This window comes from Emiliania huxleyi (assembly GCF_000372725.1).
Source record: "Emiliania huxleyi CCMP1516 unplaced genomic scaffold EMIHUscaffold_275, whole genome shotgun sequence".
Lineage (NCBI taxonomy): Eukaryota > Haptophyta > Isochrysidales > Noelaerhabdaceae > Emiliania > Emiliania huxleyi.
In genome coordinates, this window is record NW_005199968.1 from 119,353 (window position 1) to 138,820 (window position 19,468).

General features: G+C 62.6%; 4 protein-coding genes across 4 annotated transcripts; 1 reads left to right on the forward strand and 3 right to left on the reverse strand.

Moving 5' to 3' along the window:
* Nucleotides 1–498: 498 nt before the first annotated feature.
* On the reverse strand, nt 499–2,229 carry EMIHUDRAFT_238744 (hypothetical protein; the record flags this gene model as incomplete). The annotated part of the gene is made up of 4 exons (XM_005776664.1): nt 499–529; nt 1,327–1,400; nt 1,552–1,914; nt 1,987–2,229. 4 exons carry the CDS (start codon nt 2,227–2,229, stop codon nt 499–501), a joined length of 711 nt encoding a protein of 236 aa, XP_005776721.1.
* A 3,269-nt stretch (nt 2,230–5,498) lies between these two features.
* Nucleotides 5,499–6,834, reverse strand: EMIHUDRAFT_367759 (hypothetical protein). The gene is made up of 5 exons (XM_005776665.1): nt 6,800–6,834; nt 6,588–6,663; nt 6,391–6,427; nt 5,963–6,094; nt 5,499–5,788 (listed from the first exon to the last, which is right to left on the reverse strand). The coding sequence occupies exons 2-5, from the start codon at nt 6,654–6,656 to the stop codon at nt 5,628–5,630; spliced, it is 399 nt and encodes a 132-aa protein (XP_005776722.1). The 5' UTR covers nt 6,657–6,663; nt 6,800–6,834; the 3' UTR covers nt 5,499–5,627.
* Nucleotides 6,835–13,392: 6,558 nt separating this feature from the next.
* Nucleotides 13,393–13,710, forward strand: EMIHUDRAFT_367762 (hypothetical protein; the record flags this gene model as incomplete). The annotated part of the gene is made up of 1 exon (XM_005776666.1): nt 13,393–13,710. A coding segment is annotated over one exon (318 nt), but the record flags the coding sequence as incomplete, so codon positions are not given.
* A 1,928-nt stretch (nt 13,711–15,638) lies between these two features.
* On the reverse strand, nt 15,639–18,975 carry EMIHUDRAFT_469355 (hypothetical protein; the record flags this gene model as incomplete). Its single annotated transcript, XM_005776667.1, has 9 exons — nt 18,657–18,975; nt 18,294–18,569; nt 18,164–18,213; nt 18,039–18,101; nt 17,556–17,824; nt 17,469–17,484; nt 16,180–16,355; nt 15,826–15,848; nt 15,639–15,722 (listed from the first exon to the last, which is right to left on the reverse strand). Exons 1-9 carry the CDS (start codon nt 18,936–18,938, stop codon nt 15,639–15,641), a joined length of 1,239 nt encoding a protein of 412 aa, XP_005776724.1. The 5' UTR covers nt 18,939–18,975.
* Between the last annotated feature and the right edge of the window lie 493 nt (nt 18,976–19,468).

A 19,468-nucleotide genomic window follows, 5' to 3' on the forward strand; every position in this document is an offset into this window, starting at 1 on the left:
TTAGTGCCAGTGCGCGCCAGTCCCGTGCCTGGCCTGTGTCGTGCGAGGGAGTTTGTTGGAGTGTGTTGTAAAATTCTGAGATCAGCTTAGGTGAGTGGCAGACAAATTCAAAAAATGGGCGCCGCAGGCGCCCCGGCGCTGCGTGCCCACCATATGGTTGAAAGATCCCTCCCTTGGTTGCAAGAACACAACGCACTCTCTCACATGACAAACAAGCTCCCACGACAGCGAAATCCCCCCACGCACTAGCACTGACTCGATTTGAGCGCTGTGGGTGTGTAACGTCTGGAATCACTGACATTCCAGCTTGGGAAGCCTCATCAAACAGAGTCATATTAAATTCCTTACTATATTCCAGGGAATGTTCCAGAGAATGGGCAAACCTCGCCGGAGGGACCGTCTATATTCGAAAAGAAATTCCAGAAAGTTACAACCAAAGCCTCTCTCGCACACGCACGATTTACACGACAAGCAAGGCGCAGCCAGCCGACGGCTTCCTTAAAAGCCGTCATCCTCGCCATAGGGATCCCTTATAGGGATCCCTCGCGCGAATCTCCCTCTTAACCCACACTTAACATCTATATAAGGGATCCCTAGAGGAAGTCGTCCCGAAATTCTAGAATAACATGCACAGGCCAACCTCGGGCGCGGAAAGCAAAAAAGCCGTACTCCAAGTGCTCCGTCAACTACACTTATCTTCTGGTGCTCAGTGCCGTGCGGCGGCGGTCCGGCAGGCTGCCCCCCAAAAGGCCCGCTGGGCCGCTGCGGTGGTTTGGGATTTAAAGTGAGTCATCTCGCTTAGGCCGACAGAGCTTCGGCGCGATGGCAGCCGCCCCTCTCTGGGGTGTTGCATACTTAGGCGGGGAGTCTGATGTCTGTCTCCTAGAGCTGCCTAACGTTAAGAGCTGATCAGTGTTTGTTGCTATATAGAATATAGTGTTAACAGCAACAACAGAAACAACAATGGGATCCGCCACCAACAGTAGTTAACGTTAGGGTAGGCCGGCTGGACAACAAAAGGAGGGCCTGCGTCTGGCAGTTAACCCACGACGATCTCCTAGTGTCCAGTGCCTGCAAATAAAACCGTCCGCCGGGAGCGGGTTATCGTTTCGGGTTTTACCCGGGGGCGCCGGGGGGCGGGGGCTTGACATTTTCTGCTTGCTGACCGCTGAACAACAGTGACAACAGTAACAAACAGTAACAGCATGGCCCATGGCATGGGCTGGGGTGAACAGTTGAACAACGTTGAGAGACGTTGAGAGAGGATTTCAGGCCCAAGCACAACGAAATTTGTTGAAGTTGTAAAAAGTTTAGAGGAGGCCGTACCTCCGCTTGAGCTCTGCCTTGTCGGCCGAGCTCCACCGCGTCGCCGGCACGCCGAGCTCCGCCGCGATGAGCGCCTACGCAAGGCGAGAGACAAGCACGTGAGTGACGTTTGGGTCCACCGCCCTGCGCCGCCGAGCGCCGCTGCGGTGAGCGCGCCGCCGTGCGCGCCGCCGTCTCCTCTGCCGCCTCGGCCGGCGCGGGCGCCACCGCAGGAAGTAGTGTCACCTCGGCGACGTGCCACGGCTGGAAGAGGGCGCGCGCAAAGTTTCGAGGCAGCGAAGAGGTGAGCGTGTCGTGCGCGAGAGGCAGCGGGCACGTCACGCGCAGCGCAACAGGCTGCACCTCCTCTCCGAGGCGAAAAGCGCCTCTCGCGAAGCGCATCAGCCCCGCCCCGTTGGTGATGGATCCCTCGGGGAAGATGAGTAGCGGTTCGTGCGGCTCGCCCTCCCGGCGCAGGTGGCGGCGGAGCGCCCCCTCGACGGCGGCGCGGCCCTCCCGCTCCCTCCGGGCACCGGGAGCCGACGGCACGCGTGCGGCACGACCAAAGGGCTCGGTGGAGCCGCTCGCGTGGCTGGCGGGCGGCGGTGTCTGTTGCGGCGCTGTAGACGGAGGAGGAGGAGGAGGAGGAGGAGGAGGAGGAGGAGGCCGTGGAGTCGGCACCCAGATTGGCGACACCACCATGCGAGTGAGGTGAAGCAGGAGCCACCCGCTCTTGGCGTACGTCTCTCGTACGGGAACTGCGAGGCTGCCGCCGCACCACACGCGGAGGAATAGGCTGTCGAACTGCGTCACGTGGTTGCCGACCACGACGCGGGCGTGTCGCAGCCTCTCTGCTACTCGCGGCGACGCAGCAGCGCCGCCAGGCGTCTGCAGGCGGATGCGGACGCCTCCGATGAGAGTCATCGCTCGGACGGCTGCGGATTCCAAAATTGCGCGTGTTGCTGGTGGCAGGAACGGAGCCACTGCGAGATGGGTCACAGCGACGAGCAGGCAAAGGAGCAGCCGCACTACCGCGACTACGAAGCCGAGCGGCGCATACACGACCAGGGCGGCGTAGCGCGCGCGCGTGGACGGCAGGAGCGCGCTGAAGGAGCAGAGGTCCTCCAAGTGTGTTGTGGTTGGCCTTGGTGGTACAATAGCCAGAGGCTGCGCAGGCCGTCTCGTTTGCATGTTTGAAGAAAAACTGTTGGATAACATGTCATCATACCACACACGGCGGCTCCGGCCGCGGCACCTCTCGATGGGTTCCACTTTCTACGCACACCCACACGCACAGGCGACAGGGGCCGAGGGGGGTCTCACGTAGATCACATACCCTCTCACGACACAAGCCCTAACCGCAAACACCGGGGAAGGGGCGCTTGGGAGCGGGGGCGGGGGCGGGGGCGGCGGCGCGCGCGCGCGAGGTGTGGGGACGCTGCCGTGCGCGCTGCGCGCGTACGCGCGCACCACACACCACCGGGAATCTAGAGGGCGGTGTGCCAACTTTTTGGGCAAGGCGTCTATTCGATGCTCTGCACGTTACCGTCGGGTACTTATTTTAAGAGCAAGTCAACAGCAATAGATCCGGGTGTAGTGCCGGATCAGTTCCTGGAGCCAGGGGGACCGATTTGCACTTGCCAAGGGACCAATTGCGAAGGCCCCCGCACGGGGGGTCCCGGCCGACGTCATGCGCGTCCGCCAGGGGTCCAGGGTCGCCCAGGCAAGTGGCCCAAATCCGGTGAGTTTTCCAAGTGTGAACAGCTGTTGAGAGGTGTGAATTCATCCCAGGCGGGGTGCGGGGCGGTAGCCCTGCAGAGAAAATTTTGCGTGCTGGGGCACTGAGATCGCAGATTTCGTTAGTCCACGGCGGATGCCAGCTGCAGCTGCGAGGAGATACGCGGTGCCTCATTTGAGCATGCATCAGCGTCCTTTCTGCTGGCATCACGCATAAGAGAAGCCGAGAGGCACGAGGTCCTCCAATTTGCCGGATCAGCAGCGCGGTCTGGAGCGTGGCTGTGGGGTATGCATGCTCCCCCGCAGTCTGAATGGACCGACGCCCGAGCCCATACTGCGTTCTGTGCAGCCATCTCAAGCAGTGAAGGGGATCGGGGAAGTTGCGCCACCCCGCTGTCGTTCTCCTGCCGTGCATGCCAAGAGCGTTGAATAAATTCGACCGACTTGAGCGGCCCACACCGGTCACGCCCAACTCACCAGCCTTGTGGCCTGAAACCGATTCTGAGCCCTGCCTCCGCCGAGCGGGTATGGCCGCTGCCCGGCGGCCCGCGGCACGAGTCGGTCCCACCTCCTCCCCGCCGTCCCGGTTCCCGCAGGTGAATTATTGCGATTTCGCCACCCTCCTCGCCGCCCTCTCCGCCACTGTCGCCTCCGCGCTCTCCTCCGCCGTCGCCGCCGTCGTCGCCTCCGCAGGATGCTCCGCCGCCCTCGCCGCGGCCTTCTCCACCGTCTTCTCCGCCGTTCTCTCCTCCGCCGTCGCCGCCGCACTCGCCGCGGCCGTGGCCGCCGTCGGTCTCGCTTTCGCCGCCTCCGTCGGTGTCGCCGTCGCCGCCTCCGCCGTCGGATTCGCCTTTGTCGCCTGCTCCGTCCGTGTCGCCCTCGCCGCCGTCACGATTCGGCATACACACAGTTTGCACATCTGCAAGTTCTTCTTGATGTACACGGCGGTGCAGCCCCTGGCAATTAGCGGGCAGCTCAAGGCATCGACGCTCTCGCCGAAGCCCCTGTGCCCGGCACTTGCCGCCGTTTTATTCGGCGCAATGGCCGGCGTTGAAGCTCCGAACCCAGGCGCAGCCGAGCCCGTTCAGAGACAACACCAACAACCTCTTTCACTCATTCTTAAAACAGTACCGGCCGGGATTTCGAAGATAGTGCTAAAATGGATATACCTGGAGAATGGCATTTAATTTCGCGGACCGGCTCTTTTAACAATCAGGTCATGTCACCGCTTAATGTGCATGTGCGTGGCCTACGTCAGAGACCAAGTGACCAGCCGTCCCGGGCAATTTGTGACCCGTCTACGCCCCCTCGCGCCTCGGGCGCGGCCGGCCGCCGCCGGCTGCCCCGTTGACTTCCCCGCCGCGCTAGGCGTTCGTTCGCAGTAATCTGGCTTAGTTCAGAGAGGTCGGGTCGTCTCTATGCGTATCACAGCGCGGCGCTGGCCTGCGCATGGCGGGCATGTAGTCGAATCAATCAATCATCCCGACATTTGATGTTAGTGCCAAAACCCGCGGAACCGAAAATGGCGTTTAATTTTGCGCACCTGCTGTCCGCCGCCTGCGGCGGCGCTGCGCGCCGCCTACGCGCGCTGCGCGCGCGTTTTTTCTCTCTTTTTCTGTCTTTTTCACAGTGTGATTTTACCAAAAAAATGCCGAAAATTGGGGGAACACTTGACGGTCGCGGCCTTCCGACTCGCGCCTCCGCCTCACTGGCACTATTGTAGCCCTGGACGGTGCGCGTGTGGAGTTGAAACTCCGGAGTAAAAATTCGAACGCGTTCTCTCACGGTGACCAAAAAATGTCCACCTCAGAGGCACCTCCGGAGGCAGGCCGCTGCACGCCGGCGACACAGCTCCAGCTGTCGAACTGACCCGCAGCTCCTCTCAGAGCGGGAACTGTGACGAAAGTTGACTGAGGCGGTTGTCAGGAACCATCATACGGATCACATGGTGGCTCTCTCATGACGGGAGACCGCCCGACCACTCCTGGGTGGCACTGCCACCGGTGTCGCTCGACGTCCTGTCGACAGCGTGGTGACAGCGACACAGACCATGTGGGACGCGTCGAGTATCGACCTCTACTGCTTACCCAGTCTTCGAGTGTATCCTGCCTGTGGTCCCACACCCACTGGTGTCCGTCTCAGAGACCGCAGGAGGTCATGAGGGTCGATGGGAGTGCCAACCCCACAATGCCTAATCGCTAAAGACCCAGCCCAGTAGTATTTTGAGAGACTAATTTATTCACAACTCGTGCGGTGTGGCCCTCCAGCCAACCCGACAGACCCCCCCTCGGTCTGCGCTCCGACTCCGACCGGACCCCGCCCGCTCCCCTCCGGTCTGCGCTAGGTCTGCGGTCTTCCCCGCGCGCCCGCGGCGGCCGCGACCGGACGCCCCCTGCGGTCGGTCGGTCTGCGCTGGGCTCTCAAACCGCGAACTCTCGGCACACCCCACACACGGGGGTTTTGTAAATCCTTTATTTGGTCGCGGTCCTTCATTTTTTGACAGTCAACGCGCCTTTGTCCGGGTGATGATTCAGCGAATTCTGATGCATGTGCTGTGCGTCAGTGCGACATCGCTCGCCCACGCGCTAGTCGGCACTCGGGTGCTCCATCGCGCCGTGTCGCGCCACGCCGCGCGCCGCCTTGTCCCAATCCCGCGCCATGCGGAAGCGCACCAGCTGCTCGGGCGTGGCCGGCTTGCCCGCGTTGGGAGCGTCGGCGTCGGCGACGCGCCGCCAGAGCTCCTTGCCTACGTCATGCGCGCACCCAAGGTCGTGCAGTGTACTCGGAGCATGGCGTGAGCACACGGGCTGCGAGCACAGGCCGACACAGTGGAAAGGCAGCTACGCACAGCTGCATACGTGTTGTCTCGAGTGCCAGGTCGGAGCTTCGGGGGCTAGCTCTGTACAAGTGCGCTGCTGACCGTGGTAGACAGGCGCGCCGAAGACCTTGGCGGCCTGCAGCTCGGTGTAGGGGCGCGCGTTGAAGGAGGGCGGAAGTGGAAGGAAGCGCACGTCCGTCCGTGCGAGGGCCAGCGTCGCCGCGCCCTGCTCGCCTGCGCGCCGCGGCAGGACCGGCGTGAGCAGGCGCGGAGTACGGCGGCAGACTTGCGCCTATGCGGCGGCTACAGCGCGATCGTGCGGCCAAATCTCGGCCAGATCTCGGCCATCTCTCCGCTAGATATCGGCCAGATCCGGGCCAGATCTCGGCCAGATCTCGGCCAGATCTCGGCCAGATCTCGGCCAGATCTCGGCCATCTCTCCGCCAGATCTCGACCAGATCTCGGCCAGATCTCGGCCAGATCTTGACCAGATCTCGGCTAGATCTCGGAGCGCAGCTCGCCCGAGGAACGCAGGCGCCAGTAGGCGCCCCCCTTCTCGAGGTACACCTTGCGCCGAGAGACCGCCGAGATCACCCGAGAGTAGCCCCCCCCCCCCCTCTCGGGGTCTCAAGCGGGAGACAGCCGCAGTCGAGTCGTCTTATGTGCGCTTGCTGCGGGAAAGAGGGGGGATGCATCTGCGTGTGTGCGTCTGCCGTGCATGAGCCACCTTGCGCGTCTCCTCCCAGAAGGCGGCCACCCGCTCGTTGCGGCGGTACGCCATCACGCCCGTCTGCATCTCCCACCTGATACAAAAGCGCAGCTTATGCTTGGAGCTCCTCATGCCCGCAATCACCCTGGGGCACCTCTTGTTTAGGAGCAAGGGGCGCGGCAGAGAGAGGTCAGGGCCGCGGGCTGGAGCATTGCTGCGGCAGCGCTCACCCACGCAAGTGCCCCGACGGGTCGTACGGCTTCCCCGAAGAGTAGAGGACGCGGCAGCACTCGAAGGCGGCGGCGAGGTCGTAGTCGTCCAGCAGGGTGAAGAGCTGCGAGACGGCGGGAGAGCGGACGAGTGTGTCTCCGTCGAGGAAGACCTACCCCCACTCTCCCAGGTGTGGCACTGTGATCAGGACGGTGATCGCTTGCAGCGCTCGGGCTGGCCGTCTTCGCAAACGGCGACTGGTCGTACGCGCGCAGCTTCTTGACGCGCGGGTCGTCGTCGATCGCCTCGCCGCCGCTCACCGAGAGTGCGGCGACGTAGTCCACGCCTGGTCAGGAGCAATCTCGGCCCGATATCGGCTCGACCTCGGACCGATCTCGCCCACAATCTCGGCCAGATCGCGACTAGCCGGCTGCCCAGCCGCGAGCGGAGCCAAACGGCGGGAATGCCGCCGTCGCTCAGCACAGCTATCGGCCTGCGCGGCGGCGGCAGCGCGCGGATCGACGCCACCGACGTGGCCATCTCGAGGACGTGGTTGCAGCCGTAGTCGCGAACGGCACACCCGCCGTGCAGCACGTACAGGAACCCCTCCGGCGGAACCTGTGGGAAGGGGCCGGGCACGGGCAGGGTCCGAGAACTGTCCGCTCCTCGGCTGCCGTGCAAGACGCCCTCTGGCCTGTGGCGGCGGCCTTGCCTCCGCCTCCGCCTGCCGCAGCAGAGAATGAAGACTCGTGACTACACAGACGATGGCCGTCAACGTGGCCTCGCCTCCGCCACCACCTGTTCACGGCGAGTCCGAGTCACAACTCATCGCAGACCACGCCCCCGACCTCGCCTCCGGCTGGCGCCTGCTCGACTGCCCGCAGCCGCGGCCCGCAGACCCAAGCGTTGGTGGAGGCGCCTCGGCTCGCGCCTCCACCTCGCAGCTCGAACGGGTGGGACGCCTGAGGGAAGGTCGGGACAGGGGAGCTGCTCCGCGCGCACGAGAAAGTGGGGCAAGGGCCCTGTGCGTGCGCGTGCGCGTGCTGCGCGTGCGCGTGCGCGTGCGCGTGCGCGTGCGCGTCGCGCGCGCCGCGCGCGCGCGCGGCGCGTGCGCGTGGGCGTGGGCGTGTGTGTGCGTGCGTGCGTGCGTGCGTGCGTGCGTGCGTGCGTGCGTGTGTTGTGTGTGCGTGCGTGCGTGCATGCGTGCGTGCGTGCGTGCGTGTGTGCGTGCGTGCGTGCGTGCGTGCGTGCGTGCGTGCGTGCGTGGGTGCGTGGGTGGGTGGGTGGGTGCGTGCGTGCGTGCGTGCGTGCGTGCGTGCGTGCGTGCGTGCGTGCGTGCGTGCGTGCGTGCGTGCGTGCGTGCGTGGCGTGCGTGCGTGTGTTGTGTGTGTGTGTGTGTGCGTGTGAGTGAGTGAGTGACTCGCCTGCCGCCCACCGCACGCCAGACCGTTGTCCCGCACGACGCCGACACACAGAGGCTCAGCGATGCATCCCTAGCGAACAGACCGGACGTGGCGTGGACGTGTGTGCTGAGGTGAGAGTGGCGTGTGTGTCGCGACACGGCGGGGCGGCTGGCGTGTGCCGAGGAGAGAGCGGGAGAAGGCGTCTCTCGGAGGCTCGCACCGCCCACGCAGCATTGAGCTGCTTGTACCGATATGCACAGCGGCCGTCGTGGCGGTGAAAGTCAGCGTTGGCCGGGCTCGGCAGCAACCTCAGCAGGTCCGTGCTCGGACGCTTCTCACGAACGCACTCGTCTCGCTGGCTGGACGCAACTCCTGCTGCCCGTCTCTGCAAGAGCCGCCGGCGAATAGTGTGCCGTGTGCGATTCGCCGCGTCGGCGGGATACTGCGACGCGGCAGTGTCGGCAATGATGAGGAAAACGCAGGACGCAACTGCCACCGCGACGATGTTTGTGCATCGGCAGGACATGTGCCGGCCTGTGCTGGCTCCACAAGTGCTCCAAGTGGGTGAGCTTGAGCCTTGAGCACTTGAGGAGGGCGCTTGGGGCTAAGCAAGTGCGGTGTGAAATACACATTATTATGAAGTGTTTATCTACTGCTCGAGGTTCTCGAGGTTCTCGAGGTGGATATCCTTTGGCCGCGTTGGGTAGCGAGGATTGGTGTAACCCGAGCCACGGAGGCGTGTTTTCTGGCGGCCGACCGTCAGTGCACGGAGTTGCCTTATCTACTCGAGTACTGCATCTTTAGCGCACTTTAGCGCAAATTTAGCGCAAATTTAGCGCAAATTTAGCGCAAATTTAGCGCAAATTTAGCGCGAGTTCACTGCGACTTTACATCCAGATTTAGCGAGGTTTAGTGCGTCTTTAGTCCAGCCGCGCAGTAGGATCCAGCCGCAGACCCTCGCTGGGCCTCCCTCCCCCTCCCCCCCTGCAGTTCCTGCCCACTCGCAAAAGTTCCCCGTCCCATCCCCAACCGAACGAAGGTTCTTCAGCTGAATATCAACCTCCAAGGTGCTTTCCGGGCTGCTTCTCCGGGCCCGCCGCACGCGTATGTAAAGCTGCTTGCGGTGACTACATGGATCATTGCCATTTGGCCGTTTCTGTCCTCGTGGACTGGATCCTTCATCCTTTGGTTCAACATTGGCTTTGAAATTCCAAGACCGACCCTCACCTCTACTCTATTACAGCTGGTGGTCACGGGCACAGCATGGGTTGTGCGGTCGGAGGTGGTGCTTGCGGTGGCGCATTCAACTGTGCTGGTCCTCCTCTCGGGAATCGGTGCTGTGCCTGTGCTCAGTCGGGAGATCTTGCTCTGGAGGGCTGCAGATCTAGCCTCACTAGGAGCCCGCCTTTGGTTCATGAGTGAGGGCAGGGGCCAGGCATCTCCTGTGGTGCATTCTTGGCAGCCAAGGAGCACAGCACGCGGCCCTGGCTAGCTGTGGTGTGGCTGGGAAGCTGTGCTAAAGTTGCGTGCCCGCACTAAAGATGCGGGACCCACACTAAATGTACTGCAGCTGCCCGCACCTAAAGTGAACTAAATGTGGCGCTAAATTGGAGATAAAACACACTAAATATGTGCTAAATATGTGCTAAATATGTGCTAAATATGTGCTAAATATGTGCGAACTATGTGCTAAATATGCGCTAAATTTGCGCTAAATTTGCGTTAAAGTCGCACTATATACGCACTCGAACACGCACTAAATAGCGCACTAACACGGTACAGGATCGAGGTGCACGCTGCTGAAGCAGTGTCGTCCCCCCTCTCCATCGTCTCACTGGGAGACGTCGGCGGCGGTGGCGGTGTCCAATGGCTGAGCTTGCTATACATCGCAGCCAGCCATCTTGGGTAAGATGGCTGGCTGGCAGCCATTTCAGCCATTTCAGCCATCTACTATGGCTGCGTCATAGAGATTGCAGCTTCCATCCTCCAGAGCCATGGCTGGTGGTAATTCGATGGCAGCCGATGGCAGCCGTCCCGCGAGGCCGGGGGCGACAAGCGGCAGCCATATTTGTGCTTGTGGTGGGGGCGGCGGGGGGCTGCCATCGAATTATCACCAGCCATGCTCCTGGCTGCACTGACTGTGCCCCAGCCATAGTAGATGGCTGAAATGGCTGAAATGGCTGTCCCCCAGCCATCTTACCCAAGATGGCTGCGATGTAGCAAGCTCAGCCAAGAGGGCTCACCTCGAGGCGGGCGGTATGGCTGCGGTAGTGCGTCTCCAGCCATGTCTACCAAGGATGGCTGCGGTGTGTGTATTGCAGCCATTAGACTGGAGGATGTGGCCGCACTGCAGCTAGCTCAGCCATGCTTAGGTAAGATGGCTGTGAAGGAGCCAGCACAGCCATTCTGTGGTGTTACATTCCGAGGTAGCCGGCTGTTTCTTGTTAGATACAGCCAAAGAATCGGATTTGTGTGTAGTTTCGCCTATTCAACGGTCCGAACGAGCGAGAGCACGCACGAGCGGCCCAAATGTGGCCGTGGCGGCCCAATTGTGTGCACATAAATGCATGTTCAGCCTTGCTTGGTCCTCACAGTACAGAGTTGTTTTGTTTTTAACTTCAAGAAAATCAAAATCCGCCAAAAATCTAAGAAACCACGGCTCGCCGCAGGCGCGGCCCCGAGAAAGGGCCCACACACGAGTGTGACCAGGAGCCCCGCTCAAATTTTCTCTTCGCGCCTGCGGGCGCGCGCGCTTGTCATTTTGCCCAAATCTGCGGTGTTCTGGGCGGTGTGGATGGAGGTGTGTGCGTCTTCCTGTCATCCCAAGTGAGTGGGGTGGCAGACTGCTGACTGGTGGCATCGGTCCAGCGCTTCGATCCTTATTGTCGTTTTACCTAAAAACTCCTAGATCCCGGCTGACCTGGGGTGCCGGCCGAAGCTAAGTCCTAAGAAACCACGGCGTGGGGTGTAGAATCGGCGGCGTGCCGCGTCTGTCGGTACCTCATCAGTCAGAGCTCACAAAATCACTGCGGGGGGGAAAGCGGCGAGTCGCAATTCCAGCCAGGGGTCAAATTTGCGCCAGCGGGAGGAAAGCGGCGAGTCGCAATTCCAGGGGTCGTCGGGGCGGGCCACCCGGCAGAGGCATGGATCGGATGGATGCCAAAATCTGGGGCGTCTATACGAGTGATGGAGGTTGTCGGTACGTCATCAGTCAGAGCTGACAAAATCAGGGGAAAGCGGTCGCAATTCCACGCCTCATTTTCAGTGTATGTGGCTCTTAGTCTTACGAACATACCCGAGGGTGAACTGATTTTGGCGGGCCAAGAAGCTGTCCATAAATAAATAAACAATAAATAAATATTGGTCCCGTACCATGCGGAATCGACCCTATCAAGTGCTCAAGTGCTCAATATTTATTTATTTCCGTCTGTATTATTATTAACAACGAAGGCGCTCTCAAATAAATGAAGAGAGCAGGCAGCTCCAGGAGAGATGGGCGACGCACGAACACAGGCAGTGCGCAACCCCCTCCCCCCCCCCCGCGCGCGCGCTCGCAGGGCGTGCCCAATAAATAAATAAATAAAACGGGGACGGATGGGAGGACGGCACGATTATAAGGAGGGTGTGACGCGCATGGAAGTAGAAAAAATATGGGCGTGCCAGTACAGCGAGAAAGGCTAAATGCGTTTTTTTTAGAGGGCCTTCGTTTTTTTTGAGCTAGACTTCGATATTAATAACAAGCGAAGGCACACAACGGGACGCCAAACACACGACTGCACGCACCGCACCGCACGCCGCGCCCGTTTTTTTTTGTTTTCGATACAACAATGGCGGAGCCTGACGGCCTCACGCCAACGGAGTACGCGGTGGGCATCTTCCTCGTCTGCCTCGGCTGCGCCTTTGCCTCGACCGGCCTCCTCCTTATGAAGGAGTCCACAGTGCACGAGGGCGAACGACCCTTCTTCCTGCGCTGGCGCTGGCTGATCGGCTTCTGCTTCCTGGGAATCCTGACGACGGTGGTGGACGTGTACGTCCTCGGCATCCTTCCTCTCTCGCTCGTCGCCCCCTTTGCCGGCCTCACGATCGTCTTCACGCTACTCATTGCGTCGAGCGGTGCGCGGGCCCGCCGTCCCAGCGTTCCCCCGCCGGGCTGCTCGCCTCCTCCCACCGGCCCACACCCACGCGCGAGCGCGCGCTCCCTCCGAAGGGTTGATGGACGCCACCGAGAAGCTCTCTACGAGCGACGTCGTCGGAGCCGGCCTCATCATCGCCGGTGTCACCCTCGTCTCCCTCTATGGCCCTGGGGGCGCCCACGGCAGCGACGCGAGCAGCGGCGGCGACGCCGACAGCAGCAGCGACGACGCGGGCGGCGGCGGCGGCGGCGACGACGACGACGAGGCGGCGGTCGACGATCCCGCGCTCGCCGCCTTCCAGCGGCCGCTCTTCGCTGGCTTTGCAGGCGGCTCCCTCTCGACGGTGCTCGTCTGGTGCGCCGTGCTGCTGATCCGCCCGACCGCCGCTGCGACTTCGGCGGGCACGGCGTTGTCGGCGTACAGCGCCGCGGTGTGCGGCGCGCTGTCGCAGCTGTTTGTCAAGGTGGTAGCGGTCTGCCTGCACAAGGCCGACGGCGACTTCACCTCGCCGGCGTCGCCCTTCCGCTCGCTCGCGCCGTATTTCGCGCTTGGCGGCGTGGCCTTCACCGCCCCGCTGCAGCTGTTCCTGCTCGACACGGCCCTGACCGGCGCCTCGGTCGCGTACGCGGTGCCGTGTTACCAGGCCTTGCTGATTGGCCTGACGACGGTGGCGGGAGGCATCTTCTTCGACGAGTTTGGGAACATGCAGCGATCGCAGATGGCGGGGTTTGGAGTGGGGGTGGCACTGGCGACGTGCGGCCTCGCCCTCCTCTCGGCGCGGCCTGGCGACGAGGAGGAGGAGGAGGAGGTGGCGATGGGGGAGGCGCCGATGCGCCTGTCCCAAAAGGCGGAGGAGGCGCCGCCATCGCCGGTCACGCTTGACCGCTCCCTCTCGACCCTCACCCCCCTCTCGACTGAGGCCCGCGCTTCCACCGAGTGGACCCGCGAGGAGCGCTTGTTCGCGCGCCGCTTCTCGCTCGCTCTGCGCGGCTTGCCCCGCGACGTGCTCGGGCTGGGCATGCTCAACGAGAAGCTGTCCTGGACATGTCCACGACACTTCCCTGACATGTCCCATAGGTGCTCGGGCTGGGCATGCTCAACGAGAAGCTGCGGCGCGGCAAGCGGTTTCGGGCGCGCGCGCTCTCCTTCGACAACCACCACATCTACCTACGCTTCCGCGACCGCGAGGAGGAGGCGGCGGCCGCGCGCGCGCCCAAGCCGCCGACGTGGCGGAGATCCAACACCATGAGCGAGCTGCCGGCGGACCGGCGGACGGCCCGCCAGGCCGCCGAGCGGCACTACCCGACGCGCCGCTCGCCGCTGAGCCGCCTCTCGCCTCTCGGCCGCCGCTCGCCCGACAAGCGGCGCACCGACGACACGGCGTCGCTCATCTGATGGGCCGAAGCCCCTTCGGGGCACAGCGAGCAGTGGCGTGAGCCCCAGACGCGGGAGCAGCTGCTACTCAGAGACGGTTAACCGTTCGAGATCCTGAGTAGTCGAGATCCGAGCCCCGGCTCGTTCGGGCGTGTCTCCCCCCGGGGCCCAGTGTACCGCCTCGGGCCTGGCGTGTGTTGCGTCCATATTGCGCGCCGCGTGTGTGATGTCTTTTTACTTTTCCCGCGCTGTCAATCTTCCGCGGGGGCGACACATTGCGCGCATGTGGGCACATAGAGTATGCCAATCGTCGTCCCTACCAATTGCCATGAGGGCATCGTGGATAGTATTGTGCACACAGTGCACCCACCGCACGAGCCACGAGAGCTCACACAGTTCGGGTACGTGGTGTGTGGAGGAGATGCGAAGCGGTCCCGCCCCCCCTTTGCCCCGCCATTCGTGTGTGCAAATTTACCTTACCTAGACCTATACCAGTTCACATGGCACGCGTCCCCTATGCGAGTATGGCTCCCGCCAGTGCACCAGACTTACAGATGTGTCTTCAGTGGCGGGTTCGTGCCTAATAACGGCAGTATTGGAGAAACCGGCGCGGAACCCGGCGACGCATGCCGGCGAGGCCGATTTTCTTAAACGGACTTAAAAGAGGGACCCCCCGTGCCTGCAATCTCTTAAATGACAATTTCAGCCCCCAAACCTCCTCATTTCTTAAAAGGTCTTAAAACAATCCGGCCCTCAGAACCCTAGGGGTACCCTAAGCGCTTTCCCGCCGCCCACCCGCACCTCTCTCGCACTTTCGGCGCCCAGGACTGACACGTGTAACGCTTCACGCGCGTCGCTGAGGCGTGCTGTGAAGGGCTCGCGTGATCGCGAGCATCGCACAACATCGCCATTTATCGCATTTTATCGCCAAATATCGCGCGGTATCGCGGTTGCGATATTGTGAAAAATTTTCGCTAGGGCAGGGCTTGTGGAGGGCGGTGTGAATTACTCATGACATAATGAAAAGGCTCATGGATCGATTGCCAAAATTTGGATTGCTTCTCTCTTCGTGCGTCCGCACATACAGGCGAACGCCAATGGCCTCGGTCGCCTATCGGGCAGCCGGCCTCCGCATCTATTCAGTCGCCCCGCCCGCCCACGCCGGCGGCTGAATTTACATTCGATTGTTCCATCGATTGATGAGTCTTGTCCAAGCTAGACGACTAGTCTTGTCCCGCCCCGGGTGTGTCGTGTGCCATCGGTGTTCCCCGTGGTGTTCTAGTGTGGTGGGGGAGGCTCAGCGCCCACCACCGGGGATAGGTTTCGTCAGTATCGGCGTCGCATCGGCGTCGCCGATACAGGGACCGAGGGAGTAGGCTAGCGCTTGTGGGCAAGAAGAGCGCATTACTCAATACAACTACACGTGCACGGCCACCTCGTTCTTATGGCTCGAGCAGGTGGAGGTGCGAAGACTGGAGGGGCCCTTTGCAGAGGTCACAACTGACAACTCACCCTCCAGCTCCACACCCTCTACCCTCTACGCTCTAGAACTTTCTTTGTGTGGACACCACCCTGTGGCGCTTAAGCCGTGCCGCCGACCACCCCCCCACCAATGCACTCTAAAGAACCCTGCACAAAGATCGCACGGGCCCTGTTCCTTTTTACCCATCTCTTAAGTGTAGTCTGTAGAGGTCTCCGTTTTTACTATTTTATTATTGTGGAGTCTGGAGACTCTGTGTCTGTCTCACTCCAAGTGCGGTCCAACCTCCACACTGAACCACACTGAAGTGCTCGCGGAGCACCTCCAAGACAGCGGCGAGAGCGCCAAACTGCGGGAGACAGAGCACGCGTCGCGTGCAGCCACCAGCGCAGAGACCAGGAGGCTGCGCGCTAAGCGCTGCGCAAGCAGTGCGCAAGCACGGGGACTGGGAGCCGGAGGGGTTCACACTCTACTCGAGCTTTTTTCGCCCGCAGATGGGTGGCCTGGCGCCCATCCCGAGCCGCGCGACGTGCACGTCGCTCCACGTCGCCGCCTGTAGGAGGGCGTGGAGGCGGGCGAGGCGCGGCAGCAGCGCCCCCGTCGGCGAGTGGGTCAGGTTCGCGTCCGCCGACCTATCCTCACATCCTCATCCTCACCCCCCCGCCATTCGTGTTCTGGTCTACAACCACAGACTCACATCTGCGATCTGGGCGCGTGGAGAGGTGGGCCGGTATCTTGGGATTGAGGTGGTGCCTCGTACTGTTAGATGATAGTACGGAAGCAGTGGGTCGGAGGGCGCCCGGGTCGCCCCGGAGCGGCCCCGCGCGGGGAAGTGGGTGGAGGGCGGCCACCACGCCATCGGGCAGGCCGCGATATGCGTCTTTGCGCACCTCTCGCCCGGGTCCACGTCCACGTCGTAGAGCGCGCTCGGGCGCAAGCACGACGACACTACCGTACGCCGCTTGCCATTGCGCCCCCCCAAGCCTAGTCTCGAGCAAAACGCGAATCACCTCGGGCAGCCTCGCACCCCTCCGCGCGCGCCGCCGCCCGACTATTGCCGAATGTGCGCTCGGCCCACGCGAAGGCCTTGAGGCCGCGGGGCCCGCGGATGGCAACCTTGTGACCGTGCAGGCACCACGCGAACAGCGCGCCGCCAGAACGGTCGCCAGCCGAGCCCTTCCACCGCCTAACGGAGCAATCTCGGACAATCTCGGACAATCTCGGACAATCTCGGACATCACGCCCGCCTAATGACTCAGTCAGTCCACACGCGCGCTTGGGCGTGGTCCACGTGGAGCCCGATATTTTGGAAAATCTCGGCGACTCTCGGCGACTCTCGGCGACTCTCGGCGACTCTCTCGGCGCCTCGCCACAGAGACGCCGTCGAAGCGAGGCGTGCTGCTGTCGGGCAAGCGGGCAAGCCGCGCCTAGAGGACAGTCCCCAGAAGGTTCCTAGAAGGCTCCTGGGAGGTTTCGAGGCCGGCGAGCAGAAAGGGCGCGCGCGATCGTCGGCGCCCAGTCCACGTTACCGATCAGCGAGGTGCTGTCCACGTACCCCGGAGGGATGCGTCCCGGCCTAAGGTAAGGTAAGGTAACTTCTCCACACAAGCCTAAGGTAAGGTAAGGTAACTTCTCCACACAAGCCTAAGGTAAGGTAAGGTAACTTCTCCACACACACGAGGTGGTGGGGCAAGCGGGGGCAACCCTCGCGTCTCCACGTCCAACGACAGGAGCCCCACGGCATTCAAAGTGCAAGGCCCGGTGCGCGTGGGTGAGCGGTGTGTGTGTGTGTGTGTGTGTGTGTGTGTGTGTGTGTGTGTGTGTGTGTGTGTGTGTGTGTGTGTGTGTGTGTGTGTGTGTGTGTGTGTGTGTGTGTGTGCGTGTGTGTGTGCGTCCCGGCCTGAGGAGTCAGCGAGTAGACCTCAAGGCTGCTTCCTACCCCTCGGTGGGCGGCTTCGGGCCTCGGTCTCGTCCCCTCTCGGCTAACTCTCGCGCCATCGGATGATGTACGGGAGACGGATGCCGCCCTCGAACGCCGATTGCTTGCCGCCGCGGCCCGGTCCTGTCGAGCCGAGCTCGTTCTCTCGCGTCTGCTCGGGCCCGTGGTCAGACGAGAAGAGCACGACCTAGTTGATCACCAACTCGTTATTCATCACTTCGCCGCCGCCGAGTCAGGCCCGTGGCCAGAAGATAACGGCCGTGTTGTCGCGGACGCGCGTCTCGTCGAGCGCCGCGAGGAGGCGGCCTGTAGTGGTTACGAGAATAAGTAGTCCTACGTCCTTCTTCGTTGGGAGCTCACCGGGCGTCAGCCCCACCTGTACACGAGGATCAATAGTTCATGGCGAGTGAGTTCATTGATCCCAAATAGGGCGTCAGACTCCACGACCGATGTGCACGTCTAGCCCGTACATCTCGCCGAGGTAGGTCGCCATGCCGTCGGCGAGGCTGGTGTTGTACCGCTGCAGCACCCTCGCCTTGCTGCCGCCCGGCTGCGCAGAATGCTTCACCTTGGCCTTGTACCCTGCCGCACCCAGCCTTGCGTGGTCGTCGAAACGCCGCTGCATGCCGGCGGGGAAGAGGTGCCGGTCGAATCCCTCTGCGGAGAACCGGTCGCGGAACCGGTCGCCGAGCCAGGGCATGGCTCGTGTCCGCGGCCTGTGAGTCCATTCATTCATGGATCGATTCACTCACGTGGGGTGTGACGCCCGCGAGGCGGGAGCGATTCGAACGTCGTGGCAGCGGCGGGGGGTCTGGCTCGTCATTCCGTCCCTTTGATAATTGGTGAGCTAGCGGCCTGGTGGTGGCGCTCCCACTCCCCATCTCTCTCGCCCCGAGGCCTCCGTGTGCTTTGCGTCTCTTGTGGGATGGCCTGGTGGCGCGGGGAGCCACGTGGTTGATCGCCTCGCTCCTTGGCGGGAACATCGGAACCGGCCTAGCACACCAATCAATCATTCACGCGATGCGCAATGAATAGGGTGCGCTGCGCGCGGCTGCCGGTGCGGCGTCATCGCCCACACATCCATGTAGAAGGGCGGCTTGGCGACCTGTTCCCAACATCATTTCCGGTCATCATCTCAACATGTCCATGTGGAAGCAGAGGGGCTGTGGAAGGGCGTCTGGCGACCTCGTATAGCCACGAGACGGCGAGGTCGAAGTAGCCCCCGTCGCGGCCGTACCAAGTGCGATCGCTGTGGTCGACGCCTCGCACGCAGTAGCGGCCCTCGAGGCGCGAGCGGCGTGGCGCCGTGCCGTTTGGCCAGCCCTTCTCGTCGATGACGTCGAAGCCGTACGTCCCGGCGGCGATGTTCTTGGAGGTGTCGATGGCGGTCGCCGTCTTGCCAATGTTCCACTTTCCGAAGTGGGCCGTGGCGTAGCCAGCGGCGCGCAGCATCTCGCTCACCTGGGGGCCGTGGGGCGGGAGTTTCTCGGGTGAGGGGCGCTGTGCGTGGGCAGGGATGGCGGCGACAGGCACGGCTGTCTCGCTCACCGGAGGATGCGGCAACCCCTCGACGCCGACATTCATCTCGGCGGGCATCCGTCCCGTGAGCCAGGCGTTGCGGCTCGGCGAGCAGGTTAGGCCGAGCGTGTACGCGGCGGTGAAGCGCGCGCCGTCCCGCTGCAGCGCCGCGAGGTGCGGCATGTGAGCGTACGGATGGCCGAAAGATGCAGTGCCGCCGCACACGACGGCCGGGTCGCCGCCGGGCACGCAGGGCAGGTCCCCGGAGCCCATGTCGTCGGTGAGGATCAGAACGAAGTTTGGTCGCGCCATGATAAACGTCTGGGCTGGAGAGGTCGGGGGAGAGGTCTCGAGACGACGGCGAGCGGATGGGAGCACATGAGGCGCCGCGGCGCTTTTTTTCTTTTGAGAGCGCCTTCGTTGTTAATAAGAATACAGACGGACGGACACTTGCTGTAGCCACATGACACGCACACACTCACACCGCACCGCACCCCGCACCCACGCCCCCCCCCGCCTCGCCTGAGTTGGAAGGAGATGGGAAGATGGAACAGCCCGAGGAAAGGAGCGAAACAAACACGATAACACGTATGGGAGGTTGAAATCGTGCACCACGCTGCCCGGCGTTTCTCACTTTCCGGGACAGCCCCGCCCTTGTGAGGCAGGAAAGTGGCGGCTACCCCGTACGCCCAGTCCACTACGACCCCCTCGCCGACCGCCCAGACTTCCCTCCCCCTTCACGCCCTTCTCCAACCCCGACGAGCCGACGAATGGTTGAGCCTCCGGCCTTGCGCGCCCCCGCCCTCCGCTGCCTCCCACCGACACTTCTGACACACCCCCGA